This window comes from Piliocolobus tephrosceles, chromosome 11 (genome assembly GCF_002776525.5).
Source record: "Piliocolobus tephrosceles isolate RC106 chromosome 11, ASM277652v3, whole genome shotgun sequence".
Lineage (NCBI taxonomy): Eukaryota > Metazoa > Chordata > Mammalia > Primates > Cercopithecidae > Piliocolobus > Piliocolobus tephrosceles.
Window position 1 is genome coordinate 126,127,272 of NC_045444.1, and position 21,915 is coordinate 126,149,186.

Consider the following 21,915-nt stretch of genomic DNA (forward strand, 5'->3'; position numbering starts at 1 on the left):
AAAATCCCACAATACAAATATTTTGAAAAAGGCTGCAATGCTCTTTAGGCATTCATAAGCAACACATACAAAAACAGTGAAGCATCACCATATATCAGCATGTGACAGACAGAAGCGCTAACACAGGAGGAACTGCTCACGGGAAGACAGGAGACACAGAACTTCAACGGAGCCATCATCTTGTCAGGTCGATCTGCTTTATTTCAAACACTAGTATTAAAACTAAACAAAACAGTTCTCTTATTTAGCTCTGATTTTACTGTTCATTAATTACCTATGATCGAACAATATTGTCTTCTAAGGTCTAACCTAAGATCTAACAATAAAAATATTCAGTATTTAACTAAACGATGGTTTAAATATACAAGCCCAGGAAACCTAATATTGTTTCTGTCGGGAAATAACTCCTGAATTCTAAAACACTAATGGCCAATAAATTTTAAAATACAACTCGTTATAGGTTTCTTGAAATTTTACATTAAATAGTTTCAGCCAAGTTTCATAGTGAATTTCTAAGAGAAAACTTCTAAGATCCAAGCCCATCATAAAGCTGCAGTTTGATCTTGGTCTACAATTCAACACTTAAAATAATGCATACCTCACAGAGTACATCTCGTACTCATTCCTCAACGTGTGACAAACGACCCCTACATCAACTGGCTCCCATCAATCCACAGGCTTGAGCTGTCAGGTAAGATCTACTTTAACAATGAACAGAGACTGTATCTGTTCCTAAAACAAGAGCTAAAAGCACAGCAAGCCCAAGTGGTAAGAAATAAATGCCTGAGGCTTAACGAGTCTACGAGGGTGGCAAAGCAAAAGAAACTCTCGCCCCGTACACAGGCTGAAACCAGCCATTATTTTGCTGATGCTATAGCGAGAAATTCCATTTGAGAACTTATGAGAAAGCTCATTCTCAGTGATGTTTTTGAAGCCAGAAAATCTCCGAGAGTAATTTTTGAGCCTGAAACTCTAGGGTCAACTCTCTCTGTTTATGCTGTTTATTCACGTTGGCTCTAGATACTTCCCTTGGTATTGTGGCCTTGGAAATAGGGCAGTAGAACAGGTTAAAAGGAAGCCAAAGGCCACCCTGTCTTCTTACCACCTAAGAAAGAAACGCTCACCACAAACAAGCAGAGATGAGATGACATAAACGTTAATACTTATGGTACAGAAAAAACTCGCTAAAAAAAACATTTCTCTTACTCACTTTTTATTGTTTATTAATTACCTACGGTCTAACAATATTACCTTCTGAGGCTGTTCATTGTAAATATTCAGTATTTAACTAAAACAAATTTAAAAATAAAACTTTTTTCTAAAATTACTATATCTTTCCTTATTTCCAACTTCACAGTTACTTTGAAATTTTAAACAACAAGAACATGAGATTTTTAGGCACCAAAACAGGCTTAGGTTTTTAAAATGTGTGAGAAATAGTATAAAAATCTTCAATTCAAGCATTATTCAAACAATCTGAGTTTAACTGGACTTGAATGAGTGTGGCAGACACTTCTTACACACGAATATACCCCAGAAGCACAGAATGACAAGCCACAGGACGAGCGAAACCACATTTTCCGAGTGCTTTCAACAAAGAAAGAAAGCGGGAAAAGGAAGAAAGACAGTCTGGTGGTGTTTCCTTCATCTAATCCAAACATCTCTCAAGGACATCAATGAAGAACATCTAGAGAAAATGTTATCTTTCACGAATTTTCTCCATGAATACACTCCCAATCAATCCTTCTAGGTAAACACGAATGTTTAGTTGACACCTGAAGTAAAAATACGTAAGTTCTCTATGGTAAAACCTGTCATGGAATAGAGCTTGGTTTACTTCTAGCATCAAAAAACTTCGGAAATACAGCAAAGCAAAAGTATTGATAAGAAAACCAAAACAAACAAATCAATAAACCCCACAAAACTCAAACTGAAATGTCTCCTGTTTTTCTTATTTATAAACATCAGATTAAACATCTCAGACAATATCCACTGCAGTAAATAAGACAGAACACTGCCCGGGCTGCTGGAGCCTGAGAAACGACTGGCGAAGAAGTTTTAGTCCCGTAAGTCAGTCGTGCGTTTGGCTCACCTCATCTCAGGGAGGAAGGTTTTCTTATAGGCATTCTCAATGTCCTGCAGATAGGCAGAAGTGATCTTCATTTCATGTGGCTAAACAGAAGCAGAAAAATCAAACGGGAACATTTAGAGTTCATTTTCTTTGACCTGTGCATATATAAAATGCAAATCACTGAGCACTATTTTCTCACCACTCACGTCAGGCACTGTGGGGACTGTCGGGTGACAGCAAAGGGCCCCAACATCAGCTAGAATCATTCTCCATCTACGAGAGTGAACACCTGAGCCTGCCCATGTGCTCCCACAGCGTGACTTTCTCCACACATTCTAAGATGTGTACTCAGGGCAAGAAAGAAGCCTGTTATCAAGCAGCACCGCCTGTCTTTCCTGACTGCCTCATGCCTGAGTGTAGGAAAGAAAGAGCACCAAAAATTGGGGGCAGCGGCCTATCTGTCCGCCACCTGTCCTCGGCACACCCTCTTCTTGTCCCCTGACTCCCCCTGCATCTCTCCAACTTGCTCTCCACCTTCATCGCTCACCCATCTCCCGGCAACCACTCCTCCCACTTTCTACAGCTCTCACCTCCCTCATCATCTGAAATACGCTATGCCAATTTCAGAAACTTGAAAATTCAATTATGAGCAGCAAGTTTTAAAATGTAAAACTCCTTACAGTTTCACACTATCTTCTCAGCCTGTTTCATTTTCTTCACGTCATTTTCCTCTATTTGACATATTTATTATGTATCTCCTTGTTTGCCGTAGGTCTCCCCATCAGCACACGAGCTCACGGGGAGGACCTCACCCACCCTGCTCACTGATATGTCCCCAGCACCACCAGGGTCCGGTACAGAGTGGATGTTCAATCAACATTTACAGGAGAGAGGAAGGAAGAAAGAAATGAACAAGCCAGCTGTTTCAACTTACAAAATGATGAAAACATTCTAAAACTGGATTACGGCAAGAGTGGCAACAACTTGGTAAATTTACCAAAAATCATTCCATCGTACCCTTAAAATGGGTGAATTTTATGAAGCATGAATTATACCTCTCTAAAGCTGTTCAAAGTAAGAAAAACACTATCATTCAAAGAATATTTACTGAACACGTAATTAATTCCAATAATGAGACGGGGTACAGGGAAAGGATGATAAAGGCAGTGTTGCACTTCATTGCTCTGTCAAAAGGGGGAAAGACTGTAATTGGGAGTTCTATTTTCCAATAAGAACTTGGTGTCTGAGCAGAGACCATCTTTGTTCACCTTTGCAGCCTCCAAGGCGCCTGGCACAGGTGCCTTGCATATAGGAGGTGCTCTGTATTAGAGGAATGAGTGAAATTAACAAAAGTATAAAAGAGGTGATATGATTCTAAATCTCTATCATTAGCTATGTTCCAAGTAGAATAAGATTAAACGTTTACTGATTATAAAAGAAACTCTAGTGTAATACAAGCCCATAACATGCAACACAACACAACCATCTCAGAAATCTGACCTGAAGTTAACTGATAAAACATGTAGTTATTGATCACTTTGACTGTTTTCTTACAATCTAGAAATGGTTTTCGGATATTCCCATCAGTTATTCCCAAAAGCTGCAATACTGAGACACAGACTGCATTGAAATAAAAATCAAAATAAGAACACAGACTTACTGATAATGTAACATCTTTTATAAAATGGGGTAATTTTAGCTGGTGACAGTATTAAAGACTTTACTTGGAAAAATTAAAAAGTTGACAGCTCTACTTTGGACCTCGGAATTATTTTTGAAATACTGTTTTCCCAGATAACAAAAGAATTACCTAGAGAATGTTAAATATATAACTTTGCTTTTCTCAATAAATGTCAGCATAATAAGCAAAGGTATCCAGTTATTCCATTGAGAAACAAACATTTTGAACTTGCAGTTCCCTCCTTTTGCCACTTGATGGAGGGTTCCTAGAAGTCTAACTATACAACATACTTAAAAGCATATGCTTAAACAATAACAGGTCCAGAGTGGCAATAGAAAGGCATACACAGATGTCTTGCTGTTTCTACTGTTGCAACAGAGAGAAGGAAAGTTAGTCTCATGGATCTTTCAGGAGCAGCAAAAAATAACCAGAGCTTTACTGTTGCCCTTACACCATCCAGAAAGGTATTTCCTGAGCACCTACAAGAATTCCGGCAGTGAGGATGTGCACCAGAGCGAGGAACAGGCAGGAAGTCCTGCATTTTCATCACAGTATCAAAAAGGAGACCATATTCTCCTCCAGGAAAAAATAACACAGTATTAAACAAGAACTCGCCACAGGGCAAAGACAGTCCTTGTTTCATCTCTGGATCCTCCATTAAGCCGCCAACAGAGCTACCCACAGCCTCAGGGTCACTTCGAAAGGCATTGTTTCCAGGCCACCTGATTAAGATCCAACGAAAACTTTGTACAAAGAGTAAATGGATGTGTGTGGAGATCACTGCTCTACTGTTCCGGAATCAGTAAGAAAAAGGGGGAGAGGCACGATATGCATTAAATAGATGGAAGTGATGAGGGATATTAGAAATTGCTTTCAATGTGAAAGAAAACGATAGGACACAAAAACCTCATCACAGAACAGAAAGGTACGTGACAGAGGGATGGAGGATGCTCTGCCAGGAGGCCCTCCCCAGTCTCCAAAATTTAAACAGCTGAGGGGACTCAAGGACCACAGTGGGACCGCAGAACACTGGTGGGCAGCAGGTCCTCAGGCGGTGGCACCAGGCCAAGCCCTGGGGTCTCCCCTCCACCCCTGCAGATGCCCTCTCTCAGGTGGGACCAAGGTGTGTGTCACCCCTCCTAGTGAGGACTGGTGGGAATTAGTGTGCTATGAACACAGGGCTTTTAGTGCTGATCTACATGAAAAATGGAGACGCCTGGCCTTTGGTTTCAAACTGCATTACATCTCCTTTCTTCTGAATCCTCCTCTGGACCTCTGGAACAGGCACATCGATGTAGATCACCAGGTGCGGGGGCAGGTAATCGCAGGCGGTGACGTTCTTCACCTCGTTGTAGTGGTCCACACCTGGCACACAAGAGAAATGGCACCGTCACCTACCAGCCCCACACAGGTTTCTAAAACACGCTCCCCCCGAATAAAAGGGCAAACATACGTGCAATTCTCAGAGCCAAGCAGCAATCTACAGACCCTAGCTCGGTCACAGTTCTAAGCACTGACCACACACATGGCATGCGACTGTGCTCCCGGTGCCCCGGGGCATGTGCAGACAGCAGCTGTGGTGCCCACAACCCTGCAAACAGGGCTTCTCGGCTCTACTGTATTTACAAACCAAAGGTCTGAGGACCAGAGAAATTAAGGTACTTACACAAGTAAAATATCAGCATTTAAACTGTGACCTTAATCATCCTAAAAGACAGATCTTTAGCATATCTTAGCCATATTTAAGGGGTCACTTTTGCTTCTGAGGCAAGGCGTAGTTCACGCAAGATGGAGGTCACAGTTCAGTGATCTTTGAACTGAAATATATTCCATATACCTGCAGCGTATACCTGCAGGTATACAGTACACCTGCTACTATGTTTCTTCATAGTAACAATAGATACAAGAGTCTGGTCCTCTCTAGGAAACAAAAAACAGCTTTAAACACTTTATTTTTCAAATAACTCAGCTGAAAATCAAGCTACATTTATCCCGGTTCAGTAAGCATAATCAGTTGCACAGAAGTATCTACTGAGTCTGATTTAGTGACAAAATGAAATTGAAAGCAGCTAAGGCTGAGGAATAATTTTCCTAAAGTGATCACTACACAGAATGCATAATCCAGATGGCACCCGCAGGGCCCATGCCACCCAAGGGAACCCTGCCGCTCCTCAGAACACTCTACACCGCACGTGCTCGTGCACACCCGACCTCCCGGAAGCCAGCAGAGAGTGCACGCCAGAGCATGTGGAGAGGCCATGGTGAGCAGCCATCCCCTCTGCAGCTTTTCACATGTGGAACCTTCCAGAAGTGACAGACGGCCACGCTAGGGTCCACAGAAAGACAGTTATTTCGAGGAAATGGGCTGAGCACAGTGGCTCACACCTGTCATCCTGGCACTTTGGGAGGCCGAGGTGGGCACAGATCGCTGGAGCCCAGGAGTTCAGGACCAGCCTGAGCAGCATGGTGAAATCCCATCTCTACCAAAACTACAAACATTAGCCAGTCTCCTAACCTAGTCTCAAAATAAATAAATAAAAATTTTAAAAGGTAAATTAAAATTAAATTTAAAAAAAAGTTCCAGTGAGTATTCCTAGTGACCTGCTCTAGAGGCGATCACGGGATGGGCCTTGGCTCATGGTCAGGGACGGCATGAGCTAAAGAAAAAGACCACCCAGGAGGAGGTGTGACAAAGCGAAGGACGGAGGCTGCCAGCGGAGCACCGTTCACCTGAGCATCGAGACACAAACCCGCAGCCAGGCAGCGCACACAGGGCCTCAGGGCTGCTTCCTGACTGCTGGGCCGGTAGCAGGCTGGGCTCTCCTGCTGCTGAGGTGAAACTTTCCTTCATCAAGTCTCTGCTCTCACCTTCCTTCCCGCCCTCACCCTTACTCCTGTTGATACACTCACTTCTCAGGTGGTTCCCACCTTGCTCTATGCCACCTGTCCTTTAGCCAACATGATCTGCTTTCCCCCAGCCCAGCAATGAAACGACTCTGGCTAACGTCACCAGCCCCCACAAGGTGAAACGTGACAGTCACTTCCCAGTTCTCATCACAGTTACAACACAGGTGACACCAACAACCAACCCTCCCTACATCCCCTCTGCTTCCTCCTGTGCACCTCTGATCATTCAGCTTCCATCCGTCAGGGGGGTCTCATCTCCCCAGAAACGGTCCCCCAAGGATCTGGTCTCAGCCCTCCCTCATCACTACTTGGGCTTTCCCAAGATAAGCATGCCCATGGTCAGTGCTGGACCCCCAAGGCCCGCAGACTACCTCCAGCCCAGGGCAGTCCTCAGACTTCAGCAGACACTCAGCAGATGCCAACAGGTGTCTCCTGCCACCTTGCCATGGGAACCTGACACTCAGGAATCCGACCTACCCAAACATGAAGCCACCGCGGTCCACTGCCCCGTGCGTCCCCCCTTAGCGGCCCACCGGCCAGGGCAGGTCCACGCCACTCCCCACTGTGCACGCAGGAAGCCACCCACCCAGGCCTGCCCAGGTCCCTCCTGAGCAGCCACTCCCATTGCCCAGCACAGCCTCCCTGCTGGGCACGCCTGTCCCACCCCGATTTCCTCCCAGATAGGCTCCTTCCACTTCCGTCTCTCCTCACCAAACGCATCCTTCAGACGAAGGCCTGCAACCATTCAAAACTCACATCTAACCACCTCTGCTATGTTAAAGACCCTCCAGTGGTCCCTCACTAGTTTCAGGACAGAAGCCAGCATCCTCGCCAAGGCGCAGCTCCTTCCTCGTGCAGCCTCAGCCAGCATCATTCTCCCCCAGCACCCAGCCCTCACTACAGGACACCGCCACCAGCCTGTGGCACACGTGGGCTTCTCCACCATCCCCACACCTCTCTCACTCCTGCTGTGCTACAGATGACAGGCCATTCGTCAAAACAGCTGTCCCTGACACTATCCCATCTCCCAGCTGGTTACACATTTCTCCTATGTGCTCCCAGAGCAGCCAGGAGTAATGCTCAGGAGCTGCTAAGTACACTTGATTGCAATTAACCATCTCCGCTGGTTCAACAGCCCCCAACCCCGGGCCTGTGGGAGCCTTGTCTTACGTTTCTTCATATTCACATCCCGAGCACCTAAGAGAGCCTGGCACTCCATAGGCACTGCAGAAACACCTGCTGGTGACCCGACCCGCTGCTCAGCAGACCCAGGGAGGATCAGCCCCTATCAGAAGCAAGGGCTTGCAGTGCTGTTGCGGGCGGCAGGCTCACAGGTGGAGTACCCACACCACCAGGACACACGGGCAGCCAGGAGCAGGCGTCTCCTCCGCAGAATCGTCACCTGGCTTGCTCTGGCCTCCTCTTTCACTCACTAACCAATAGTACTTCCTCTGAGCTCCTAGATTCCAGCTTTCCACTGGCTCCAGCCACCTCAGTCTACAGATGAAAACGCCGTCAGACTGTCCACCAGGCCTGTTCAACACACCACCCAACAGAGTCCTAGTCACAGACACCCCAACCCCACCCTGACTCCTCAAGGTCAGCCTGCTTCAAACCATGTGGTCTTTGTTCCTTTCCATTTGCCACTTGTCAGACCTTCCCCAATACAGCAACACAAAGCTACTGTCCTGAAAAATGGAAACGTGTCAGAGGGAAGGACTGTGATGATGCCGGCAACTGGCAGGGCCAACATCCCAATTCATCAAAATTATACACTAGAAACTGGAGCATTTATTACAATTAGAGCTACAGCCTAGGTATTGCTAGGGCAGGCTGAGAGCGGGGCAGGTTCTAACAGGAGGCTGTGGGGGCTGCAGTTTAAGCTGTGTGTGTTTGAGGGCCCGGGCTCCAATCTGCTTTCACAGGGAGACATGATAGCACAAAAGACACCTATTTTAGGAGGGAGAAAGGGTGGAAGACACCTTAGGAAGTCCCTTTTTCCAGTGGGTAATGGCATTAATTCATCAACAGACATTCATAAACACAGTAAGTGCAAGGTGAGTCTATTACAGCCTTGCAAAGACACAGCACACACCCAGAAGCCTGTCTGCAACCCTGACTCACACTGCTTTCGGATGAATCCCTGGTTGTACATCGCGTCCAGGAACACAAAGTCACTGAAGATGGAGCGCTCCAATACAACACCTTGTCCTGTTTAAAAACAGGCAAACAGAAACTGAAAATCAGACACAGAGCATAGCACTGTCAACTGATCACTGCATTTCAGAAAAAAGAAAATAACAGTCATTTACAATTCCATTTCCACACCAAAACAGTGAAAAGAACATATACATATTTAAAAGTGGGAAGTCATTTTTAAAAACTGAAATTGTCTTTTCAGTTCTGAGCAATGTAACATTGTTTCATTCAGTCAGCTGTAACAGAAAGCATCCAGTTAATACAAAAAGTGCTTCGTTTTTAAATAATGTATTCCATCCCTACAGTGTCCACCCCCATCCTGCTTCCTGCCCCCACCATTCCAGTCAGGTCTACCAATGCTGGGCTACTTCTCAACCTCAGCTCCGTCCACTCCCAGCCTCACTGGCTGTGTTACTATCACAGCAGCCCCATCGGACACTGGCGCAGCTCAGAGCACTAGTCCCCAGGTTCCCAGCCAGCCTCCCTGTGGTCAACCCTGCTGTGTCTGGGCAGAGGCTTCCCCTCATCTTCCTACCCAGCCTCTCCCCGTGGCCGCCTTCCTCAGAGCACCCACCACTCACTTGGGACAAGACATTCTTGTTTCCACAACGAGTCTTCATCCCCCTACTAAAACACAGGCTTCCCTCCCTGTGGCACCCTTAGCTCCCAGAATGGGTCTGGCACACAGCAGTCATGCACTAAATATTTAATGAATACATTAACCCAGCGCCAATGTGCCCCAGCAACGCTGAGATGGGAGCAAGCTGTACCTTTTTTTTCTAAATGGGAAATAGGTTACTATAGCACACAAAAAAGCAAGGTTTCATTTAACAAGTAAAATGTTTCTTTTTCATTTTAAGACATGAATAGTCAGAAGACAGGGTTGAAGAATGCTTCAAAAAGAACGTGGAGTACGCCTGGATGTCAGCATAAGTCCATGCTACGACATCTGCTCCTGGATTGGCTCCTGGTAAAGCACCTCAAAACAGAAACAGCAGACCACATTGTTTTCTTAGGAGTAACGCTAACTAAGATCAGGGCTTACGTTCATATAAAAAAAAAAGAATCACTAATAAAATGTTGAAAAAGCAAGACAATAACTCCACCACTGTACCACTGTGTAGCTACGTGTCATGGACACACACTGCATCCGTGGAGACCTGAAGGAGCACAGGCAGCGGCTCCTGAGCACAGCTCTGAGAAGGAGCCCTGTCAGCCGGCCACGCTTGGTGAAAACCACATTCTTGTTCTCACAGCTCAGACCCCACGAAGCCAACCCTAGTGGGAGCTGAGCTTGTGTGTGAGAAGCTCATGAGAGGCATTGCCGATCGATAAGCGTGGCAAGCACTGCAATCTAAAACAGACACACAGGCCCCAAGAACCCACCCAGCTCCCTGTCTCTGCACACAGATGTGCCCTTTGCTGCCACCTGTGAATTCAGGACTGCCGTGGCACGGTAGCTCCGACCACTACTCGGCAGCGCATCTGCGGTCCAACGCTCAGGATGCCTAGCATGCACTGCTGATTCCCAGGATGATTACAGTCGCCCCTGGCTGGACCCTAACCTCGTTCTGCACACAAGTAGTCCATGTTCCTGCCCTTTCATCCACATTCCCTTCCTCTCCTAACTATACTTTCTGATCCCCGTCTCCGTCTCCCAGGCTCCCCAGTACACAGCTCCACTTACTGATCCCCGTCTCCGTCTCCTCAGCTCCCCAGTACACAGCTCCACTTTCTGATCCCCGTCTCCGTCTCCTCAGCTCCCCAGTACACAGCTCCACTTTCTGGTCCCCGTCTCCGTCTCCCAGGCTCCCCAGTACACAGCTCCACTTTCTGATCCCCGTCTCCGTCTCCTCAGCTCCCCAGTACACAGCTCCACTTTCTGATCCCCGTCTCCGTCTCCCAGGGTCCCCAGTACACAGCTCCTGCCCATTTCCTTCCTGTTTGGACATCTTCAAGGGAAGCATCCTCCCCTCCTGCACTGGCCTATGGGACTCTGTGTGTTCTCCCTCCCCCCGTCATCTTATCAAGGTTAACGTCTACCTTGTGGCTTTATGGTGAATTCCAGCCTATCTCTGGGCCCTCCAGAACAACCCTATTTTGTTGGCATCCACATCTCTGTATGACACATGCACAATCTTCATAAGTGTGATCCCATTTCCTCCTGGACACTTCTGTGCTCTTTTCCCCTTTGTTTTGACACATTTCATATATAAATGAATAGGTAAGTATAGAAGCTTAAAGCAGTGCCTTGAGAATTCTATACAATCCATAAATCTTACTCCAGTATCCACAGTGAAATAGCATTAAATTAATTCTGAAGCAAAAATAACACAATCTCAAGAAATTCATGATCTTGTTGGAAAGACAGAGCTTACCTCATCAAACACCCTTAAAGGAAAGCTCGACTCAGTGGCAATTTAACGTGGCTGAATTTCAGAATAGCATTCAAGCACAGAACAAGTCTAACTGCCCAGAAATACTGCACCTGTGGTCAGCAAGTGCTCCAAGGCATCCGAGTACTGCAGGAGGCGACTGCTGTACAACCAGGACTGCAGGCGGTAACTGTGGCCATCATTGCTTCTCGGATCATCATAAAATTTCTCCAAACTAAGATTGCCACTATAGTCTATGGCAAGGGGCTTCCCATCTCCTGTGGTACTGTCTGCATAATGAATCCCTGCTTCGGGAAAGTGCTTGAAGCCTGAAAAGAGAAACAATCGATGCAGTCTCATGTACATCACTCACTTCCCGCAGGGAGCAGTGTGGCCTAGCCAAAACACACAGCCCGCCCGAAAAACACCACCAGGGATGGCGCCAAAGACCTAGAGAAAGTCACCTTCATGCCTGGGTTTCATCATGTATGAAGGGAACACACAACATATACGAGCAAGCATGTGAGCGAAGGAGCTTGCACCGTGCCCTTATCCAGGTTCCTCCTGGAGGGACTGCTCCCTGTAACCACAGGAGCCCCCTCTAGCAGGCAGCTGCTGTCATGCAGGTGCTACAGAAAGGTACAAGGGACACACAGCTGCACCAGGAGTCGGGAAGGGGCTCTAACCAGCCATGTGGCATCCACTCGCTTAGGAGTATACCCATCTGTGAGTGAATACCATCCTCAGCTCTATTTCAGAGGCTGTCGCAAAGTTCAAACACAACAGTTTACGTGGAAGTGCCCTGCTTACACTGTCCACATAAAATTCCAATTCAAACTGACAACCAGCATGGATTTTTACAAATTTTCCAACCACAAAAGATAAAAACAGCTTTTTCTTGTTTTGTTTTATAAAACAGCTTTTTCAATAAACAAAAAATGTGAAATACCCACCTTGGGTCCAATTATTAAATATTTAATATTATTGAATATTAATATTGAAGAAACACCAGTGAAATAAGCAACCAGATATCTGAGAAAAAGATACCATTCTGTATAACATAAAATCATACCTAGTTTCTCTGCTACTTCTTTTGCAAGTCTGCCTTTTCCGGTACATATATTGCCATCTACAGTTATCACCCTGCTGTGCTCTGTCAGTCTTTCGCTTATTTTATCCCCAAATAGGAAATGCCACATTCCATAGCGCAGCTTGCACTGCACACTGCTATGAATTCCTCTCTGAAAAACACAAAATCACACAGCAGCACGTTGTGACCACTCTGGTTCCTGTAGGCATTAGCAATTGTTAGGTAAAAATACTGAGAAACTTCTTGGTGATAAAAATGCCAACATCTACATCTTTATTGCCTATTAATTTGTTTAATTAGCTGTCCATCCCCCGCCACTCTGCACATGCAAGTTTCGTTAAGGGCAGATATATTGTCTGTTTGTTCACTGCTAAATCCTCAGGCCCTGGAACAGTGTCTGAAATTTTTATTAAATATGTTTACTATGTTCAATAAAAATTGGAGGGAAGGAGGGAAGGGTGGATGGATGAATGGGTGGATGGATGGACAGACAGACGGACGGACAAAAGGAAGAAAGACAGGGATGGAGGGGAGCTTGGGAGTGAAGGGAAGGGAATAAAAAACATTTCCCTAATCTAAGCTTCTGTTCCCAGCTCCTGACCTAGTTACCCCACTGCCTATTAAACAGCTCCACCTAGATGTCCTGAAGGCACCTGAAGGTAACAGAGCTAAGGTGAAAAGCCCCCAAATCTGCTTTCCCTCACAGCAGGGAATATCCACTACCTAACAAGCAAAAGAGAGTAAATTTCAGTGACACCTTTCTCCTTCCTTCAACTGCAGAATTACGCACAAAATCCTAACTCTTCAAACTCTCTGGACACTGCATCACCTGCCTATGCTACGTGCTGACTCTGTACACATCTTCACACCTCTCATGTATAAGGCAAAGGCTTTAACTCCTGTCTCCAGCATCCCAACTTATTCTCCACGCTAAAGCCAAAACAATCCTTCCAAAAAAAGAAAAGAAACACAACCAAAAGTAAAACAAACTGAAAAAGTTCAACACGTATGATGGGATAATAGCCTTACTATATACAGAGATTGTACAGCACAATAAGCAAAACAAAGAATAAAAACACATAGCTTATTTTAAAATTATAAAATACAGCTAAAAACCACATGAAAAAGTGGTCAATCTTGCTACAAAAAAAAAACAAAGACTATCAACAAGAAACATTAGTTTTTCATGTATCACAATGAGAAATAATTTTAAAAATGATCACAGAGTTAGGACAAGACAATGAGTACCATCCTAAACTGCTAATGGTAATGAGACCCAGAGGACACTGGGTCTACAGCATTAGGAATCCATTCAAAGGCTATATACATAAGACTGACCTATAAGGATGCTCAATGAAGAATGATATGGAACATCAAAAATGCAAATAGAAACCCTTACATGTCCGACCACGGAGAAACAGTTAAAAAAAATTTAAGGCATATCCATATTATGGAATACTAAGTACTCAAGAAAATATAAAAATATTAAAATACTTCTTTGTGAAATTTAAATAAAACAGGAGAATATAAAATATCAAGATATTTTTCGATCTTGATTTATGTGATAACTGAAGAGGAAGGAAGAAACAAGTTACAAAACAATGCCGAGCAGACAACCCAATTTAAAAACGGGCAAAAGATGTGAACACCTCTCGCAAATGAAATTAACTCAGATAGCAAACTAGCATATGAAAAGAAGCTGAACACTGTATGTCATGAGGTATTCCAAAGTTAAAACAAGATACCACTACGCATCTATCAGAATGGATAGCAATCCAAAGTAACCGACAGCCCCGCATGCTGGCGAGCATGCAGAGCAGCAAGGAGAGCCTTCACTGCTGGTGGGAGTCCAATGGCACAGTCACTCTGGAAGACGGCTCGGCACCTGCTTAGAAAACCAGTCTTACTACATGATCCGGTAATCACTCTTCCAGGTATTACCCAACTGATATAAAAATGTATTTCCAGAAACAATCTGCACATACATGATTACAGCAGCTTTATTCATAATTGCCAAAAACTTGAAGCAACCAAGATGCCCTTCAATTGCTGAATGGATTAACTGAAGTACATCCATGCAATGAGATATTATTCAGTGATTAAAAAGAAATGAGTTATCAAGCCACGAAGACATAAGTGAATCTTACACAGATACTTCCAAGTATTCAAGGCGTCTGAAAAGGCAACATATTGTATAATTCTATGACATTCCACAAAAGGCAACTATGGAAACGGTAATGATATCTGTGGTTGTCAGGGGTTCGAGGAAAAGAAGGGTTTAATGGGTAAAGCAGAGGCGAATTTTTTAAGGCAGGGAAGCTACTCTGTAGGAAGCTATAACGGTGGAGACATGCCATCATACACTTATCAGAACCCATAGAACCTTATAGCACAAAGAAAAAATCCATAGAACCTTATAGCACAAAGAATGCATGCAATGTATGCACATTTTTGAAAACTCATTAGGTAGAAGGATCCCAGGATGTAAAGCAGAACATGACAAAGCAATCCAACTGTGTTACAAATGTATGAAACAATTTCACTGAAGGCAGGGGCAAAGTGCTAAGAAATGAGTAGTCAGTAAGAGTAAAGGCAGAAGGAAGAGAACACAAGCACTGGACTCCGTTTCTGCTCAACATGGCATCACCCCAGCCCCTAGCAGGGCCCGACCTTTAATTGGCTCTTGACAGGGCTGCTACGTGAATTATCGAATGACAAGCGCGCGTGCCCCCGGCCTGCCACCTTCACACTGGCCTCCCGCATCAGGGCAGCCTCGGGGCGGCTCCCCTCCGCGCTCCAGCGTTTTGCTTAAAGCTGAGATAAAATGGCCTGGAGAAGCTCGTGGCCCCCCGAGGTCTGTCCACGACCAAAGACCAAACAATTCCGGAGGCAGGAGGGGTCCCCCAAACCCACCCCGAGAGCGACCCTGGGAGCCGCCGCCAGAGGCCGGGTGAGATGTGGAACTGCCCCCCTCCCCCACCCCGCTGGCCGCCGCCCGCTCACCACGCGCTGGGCGCCCGCCGCCAGGACCCGGGCGGACGCGGACCTCTGGGCCAGTTTCAGGAGCCGGAAGGCCATGGCTACCCGGTCAGCTCAGGCTCAAGGACCCAAGGGGACGCGGCCGGCGCGCTGCCGTGACGTCACGGCCGGGGTGCCCGCGGCGCCTGTCGGGAACTTTCTAGCGGCGCGTGGGGGCGGTGCCGCGCCGAGGCCCTCGGGGGCTTCCGCGGAGATCGCCAGCGCGCTGCCGGGGTCTTCCGGGTTGGGCTGAGGGCTGAGAGGTGGGGGTTGGAGGTGAGGGTGGGAGCAGCAGGTTCGCTGCCCGGCCCCTGCCTAGGTTCTGAGTTGCTGCAGTGTCGGGAGAGCTGAGGCAGCCCCGGGCATGGAGCGACCTCTGCGTCTCTTCCCAGGGTCCTGTGCTCCCCGTGTCCCAGAATCCCGCAGGCGCGGTGTGGACGTGAAAGCCATCTCCTGGAGAACGTTCCTAGCTCTCAGAACGTTCTAGCTGGGGAGGGAAAGGTGGAGAGGGGGGCGAGGAGCGGAGGAACGGGGTGGAACCTCTGCCGCGGGGCGCCAGTCCGGGATCTGGCAAGGACGGCCTGGGTCGCCTCTGGAGGTGAAGGCTAAGTGGTCTCATCCAGGAGACCTGCTGTGAACACACTGAGTAGAGTAGAAAACAAACGGAAAAGCACACGCTCCAAGTCCATTTCTTAAACCTGTGCTCCCGTCAGGACCTGGGTTCTGGGCTCCAGGTAGGAACCTTGCGTGTGAGGTTTCCTTCCAAGTACGCCTGCTGTTTGGAAGGGTTTTTATAATCTTTTGTGTTCCTCGGGCTTTTTGTTCTTAACCCCTTAAATATTCTTTAACTTTGTTTTCAACTTTTCAGAAATGATCATGCGATTGTAAAACAGTGGGAATGCGGCTGTGTAAACTAAGGCCGGTTCTATGGATGTTTCCGTAATTGAAGAATTGCTTTTTGTCAGAAACCCGGATTCCCCGTCCCCAACGCAGGAGGTTTTCAGATCCTGCAGGGACCCTGAAATCCATTTAACAAGCTTCCAACTAATTCTGATGCAAATAGTCCACATGAGAGAAATACTGTTCTAAGACTACATTTTCCGTGAGCAGGGACCACGTCCACATCCTTCGCTGTGTCCCCAGCCCCATGCAAAGCTCCTGACACCACATATGCCACGAAGAAAGTTATATGAACACACATACAACTGGAGGGTGTAACCAGATAGCCCTGAATCCTCCAGCCCCACTGAGTCACAGCTTATAATATTCAAATAGAAGGACTCAAGGCCTCTCTCCACATCTCCCTATCTCTAGAAAGCCCAGCATCTTTTTCGGTGTTTCTGAGAATTCTGGGAAATGAATGGGGGATGGGGGGAGCGTTTTCAGATTTTTCTCATCTCGATCATTATCCGTCCTAGCCACATCTCGCCTCCGGTCGTCCAGTTGTCTTTCCCAGCTTCACCCCAGGTGAAGACACGCCTTTATCTTACTTTCTAAGGCAAGATTCTAGTGTTTCACCTTTTACTGATGGTATAAGAAAACGAGAGAGATCACCATAGGAAACAATATAAAATTAAATAATTACCGGACATCACTGTCCTAAAGCTTCTTTTGAACACATGGTATTATGTCTTACCATTATATTTCGGAAATTGGCTCCCCGTGTCAGGCACTTCTCACACTGCCTTCTCCCTGGACATACTCATCGGGAGCTGGATTCCAGGGCCTCAGGACTGAAGGAGACAAAATCCATGAAGGCGGGGCTTCTGGTTGATGGTGCCTGGCTCACCTGGTGGTGGTGGAGGGCTCGTCAATCCAGAGGAGCAAGGAGCCCCGCTGGGCAGCAAATCCTACACCCAGTAAAACCATTCTTTGGTGGGTGGGGGGGATGAGAGAAACGAAGGCATTCTCAGGTGATGAAAAATCTAAGAGACTTTGTTTCCAGTGAACTCTTCCCCCCTTTAAAGTTTGGCTAAAGGAAGCTTTCAAACAAAATAACACAAGAACGCTGGGGCCTTCGGAAGGAAGGAAGAACAACAGAAATAGGTAAAATAGAAAAATATAGTAAACGATCCCTCACTGAGTTTTTAAAATTATATTTGATGGTTAAAACAAAAATCGTAACATCGTCGATGTAGTGCTTACTGCACATACAGGAAATAAGACCATCACCATATAAAAAATGGGGAGGGTGAAAGCACCTACATGAAAGAATTCTGTGATACTCCCCTTGAAGCCGTAAAACATCCACGCAAATAGGTTGTGAGAAGTTACATCTGCATGCTGTGATACCTAGAGCAACCACTACAGAAACTATACCTAATGATGTTTCCCAAGGCATTATCAGTAAATCAAGATTGAATTCTTAAAAAAAGTACTGTATCCATTGAAAGATGTAAAAAAAAAAAAAAAAAAAGCAAAGGAAACAAGACAAAAAACAGCAGACATGAGCCCTAATCTGTTCATTATTTGTTAAGCTGAACAGTCCTGTACCCATTAAAGAAGCTGAATCTGTGATTTTAACACACAACCCACTTCCCACCCCCCGCCAGAGAAGATTCCCGGTTCCAGATAATCTCACTGGAGAATTTTAGCAAATGTTTAAACAACTTTATACAATTTCTCCAGAAAACAGAAGAGGGAATGCTTTTCCACTTGTTTTGTGATATCAAAACCATACAAAGACAGGATGAAAATAACTTCAAACCCCAATAGACTACTATCTCTCATGAACATAGACACAAAAATCGTTAACAAAATGTTAGCAAATTGAATCCAACACTATATGAAATGAATAATACACCACAACCCAAGGTGATTTATTCAAAAGATGCAAGGCTAATCTGGTATTTGAAAATCAACCAATGTAATACACCTTATCAGCAGGTGAAAGAAAAAAATCTATGACCAAATTGCCTGATGCAGTTTTTTGCATCACTTGACGAAACTAAATACTCATTTATGGTAAAAACAAAAACTGCTCTGAGCAAATAAAACTGCTCTCAGCAAATAAGGACAAAACTAAATACTCATTTGTGGTAAAAACAAAAACTGCTCTCAGCAAACTGCTTCAACTTGATAAGCACATGCACGAAAACTCTGCATCATTGTACTTAATCATGAAAGACTGAGTCCTTGCCTTCCAAGTAGGAAACAAGGCAAGGATTTCTGCTCTGCCCACTCTTATTCAACTGAGCACTGGAAGTTCTGGTAATAGGCTATGCAATAAGGCAAAAATTAAAATTCATACAGATCAGAAAGGAAGAAATAAAACTCTATTTTTAGTTGACATGACTGTTCACATAGAAAACCCAAAGGAATCTACAAACAATTCCTAGAACTAATGAGTGAGCGCAGCAAGTTTGCAGGCTGAAACGTCAACACATGAAAATCAACTGCATCCTATATACTAACAACAAACAGATGGAAACTGAAATAAAAGATGGAATACCATTTACAGTTGCTTCAAAGAAAATATAATATTTAGGTCTAAATCCAGCAACACATACACAGAATCTGCATACTAAAAAATACAAAACACTGATTAAAACAATGAAGGAATTACTGGGTATATACCCAAAGGATTATAAATCATGCTGCTATAAAGATACATGCACACGTATGTTTATTGCGGCACTATTCACAATAGCAAAGACTTGGAATCAACCCAAATGTCCATCAGTGACAGACTGGATTAAGAAAATGTGGCACATATACACCATGGAATACTATGCAGCCATAAAAAAGGATGAGTTTGTGTCCTTTGTAGGGACATGGATGCAGCTGGAAACCATCATTCTCAGCAAACTATCGCAAGAACAGAAAACCAAACGCCGCATGTTCTCACTCATAGGTGGGAACTGAACAATGAGATCACTTGGACTCGGGAAGGGGAACATCACACACTGGGGCCTATCATGGGGAAGGGGGAGGGGGGAGGGATTGCATTGGGAGTTATACCTGATATAAATGATGAATTGATGGGTGCTGACGAGTTGATGGGTGCAACACACCAACATGGCACAAGTATACATATGTAACAAACCTGCACGTTATGCACATGTGCCCTAGAACTTAAAGTATAATAATAATAATTTTTAAAAAGTGGAGGAAAAAAAAAACAATGAAGAAGATCTCAGTAATCGGAGGGGCTTACTATGTTCATGGATTGAAAGACTCAACAGAGTCATGAAGTCAGTTCTTCCCAAATTGATTTTTAGTTTTAATGGAATTTCTAGCAAAATCTCAGCAAGGTTTTCTTGTAGGCATAGACAGGCTTACTATAAAATTTGTATAAAAATGTAAAGGCCCTACAATAGTCACAAGAATTTTGAAACACAGTAATAAAGTGGGAGGAGTCACTCTTCCGGTGTTAAGATTTACTACATAATCATGTCAATCAAGACTGTGCAGCGTGGACGGAGGGTGTGATATTGATAGATACAGACATCAATTCAACAGAACAGAGGATCCAGAAATAAGCCAGCACAAATATCCTCAGCTGACACAGTAGCGCACCACATAACGACATCTGGTGAATGATGAACCGAACAGCATATAAGATGGTGGTCCCATAAGATTATGAGACTACATTTTTACTTACCTTTTCTATATTTAGATACATAAATTGTGGCCAAGCACAGTGGCTCATGCCTGCTGGGAGAGGCGGGACAGAGTTTCTCCCAGCATAATGTATTATGGATACATAATACATAATACAGTATATGCATTATCCCAGTATATGTATTATCCAGTATAAACATATTATGCTTTATGTACTATGCAGTATAAATGTATTGTGAATTATGAATATCGGACAGCAATGAGAATGCATGAATTGTTGTTACATGCAAAAACATCAAGGATTCGCTCAGGCAGCACAGTGAATGAAAGAAGCTGAACATAACAGGGTGCATACTTTATGCATAAACCCCTCAAAAACACCAATGCCAGCATCTGGTTTTGGAAGTCAGGATAGTGCTTCTCATGGAGGGATAATGACTGGGAGAGGGTATGAAGGCAGCTTCTAGTTCTTGATCTGGGAGCTGGTTCCATGAGCATGGTCCTTTTGTGAAAACATATGCAGATGAAGGCTTATTACTTATGCACAGTTCTGTAGGTTTGTTAAATTTCACTTAAAAATTAATTTAAAGAGCACAAAGTGCCGTATACAATGTTGTTTCATCGCTACACATTTTTACCCTAGGACATTTAGTTGTCTTAGTATGAAGTTTGACCCAAGCCCAAGGCCTTTTGCAATTCGTCCTTAAATTCCTTGTTCCTCAGGCAGTAGATCAACGGGTTAATTATTGGCGTGACGACAGTGTACACGGCAGAGATGAGCTTGTTGGAGCTCCGGGAATCAATGGCTTGGGGCCGGACATACGTGAAAATCATAGCCATGTAGAAGATGGTGACCACGGTGAGGTGAGAGGCGCAAGTGGAGAAGGCTTTCCAGCGGCTGGTGGCCGAGGGGATGCGCAGGACAGCCAGGGTGATGTGCCCATATGACAGCACGGTGGCCAGGAGCGGAAGCACCAGGATGATGAAGGCCAGGATGAAATCCACCAGCTCCGCAGTGGAGAAGTCCGTGCAGGCCAGCTTGAGGATGGGGGAAATGTCACAAAAGAAGTGGTTCAAGGCGTTGGAGCCACAGAACGTGACGCTGGAGATAAAATAGACCTTGATTATGGAGATGGTGAAGCCGCTCACAAAGGAGAAGCCCACCAGCTGGAGGCACAGCCCCGGGGTCACAAGGACGTGGTAGCGCAGCGGGTGGCAGACGGCCACGTGGCGGTCATAGGCCATGGAGGCCAGAAGCACACACTCGGTGCACACCAGGGAGCTGAAGAAGTAGAGCTGCGTCATGCACCCGACAAAAGAGATGCGTTTCCGCTGGAGGAGGAAGGCCTCCAGCATCTTGGGGGTGATGTCAGACACGTACCAGATCTCCAGGAAAGACATGGAGCTCAGAAAGTAGTACACGGGCCCGTGGAGGGAGGCGCTGCTCCACACAGTCAGGATGATGGCCAGGTTCTCCACCAGGACAAAGAGGTAAGTGAGCAGGAAGAGGAGGAAGAGCAGGTACTGCAGCCCCGGGGCCGTGGGGAAGCCCACCAGGATGAAGGTGCTGACCTTGGTGACATTCTCCCCCCTCATGCCTCTGTGCTTGGGAGCTGTGGGCCTGCAAAACATCAAAGAGCAAGAGGAAAGGGCTGCAGGGCCTCTGGGGCAGAGAGAGAGTGGAGCTGGACTTGGATGGGGAGTTTGGGTGCAAAGAGAGACCACACGGTTCCCCAGAGCACCGGTGGGGAACAAAAGCAGCTCCCCACCCCGATGTGTGTTAAGCGTTAACCTCCAATGATATAGATTCTAGGTCTCAGAGCCTCTAACACTGGGTCTGGAATACCCTCCTGAGCCTGCCACCACCAGTCTCCCTCATCCATCTCAAAACTGTGTCCTATTTTTCACCATCTGGACTTCTCCAAGGGACCTGATAACCATGAAGGGAGTCCACAGGGTGTCTGGTGTCCTCCAGGTGATGAGCCCAGACTGCCCCAGGCTTCTGGGTGTA

General features: G+C 45.6%; 2 protein-coding genes across 6 annotated transcripts in view; both read right to left on the reverse strand.

Moving 5' to 3' along the window:
- Positions 1-15,475, reverse strand: part of NDUFA10 (NADH:ubiquinone oxidoreductase subunit A10) — a 64,510-nt gene extending 49,035 nt beyond the window's left edge. For all 5 annotated transcript variants that reach the window (XM_023228716.2, XM_023228712.2, XM_023228715.2 and 2 more), the window contains exons 1-6: positions 15,327-15,475; positions 12,306-12,474; positions 11,347-11,562; positions 8,784-8,870; positions 4,996-5,117; positions 2,093-2,172 (exon numbers count right to left, since the gene is read on the reverse strand). In XM_023228716.2, coding sequence (XP_023084484.1) covers positions 2,093-2,172; positions 4,996-5,117; positions 8,784-8,870; positions 11,347-11,562; positions 12,306-12,474; positions 15,327-15,401 — 749 coding nt within the window. In that variant the 5' untranslated portion in view covers positions 15,402-15,475. The remainder of the gene's footprint in view (positions 1-2,092; positions 2,173-4,995; positions 5,118-8,783; positions 8,871-11,346; positions 11,563-12,305; positions 12,475-15,326) is intronic.
- Positions 15,476-20,499: 5,024 nt separating this feature from the next.
- LOC111553727 (olfactory receptor 6B2) lies at positions 20,500-21,500 on the reverse strand. The gene has a single exon (XM_023228698.1). The coding sequence runs from the start codon at positions 21,498-21,500 to the stop codon at positions 20,562-20,564; it is 939 nt and encodes a 312-aa protein (XP_023084466.1). The 3' UTR covers positions 20,500-20,561.
- Positions 21,501-21,915: the final 415 nt, after the last annotated feature.

Coding starts and splice junctions, on each gene's coding strand:
- LOC111553727 (XM_023228698.1), bottom strand. CDS start 21,500: ATGAGGGGGGAGAATGTCACCAAGGTCAGCACCTTCATCCTGGTGGGC.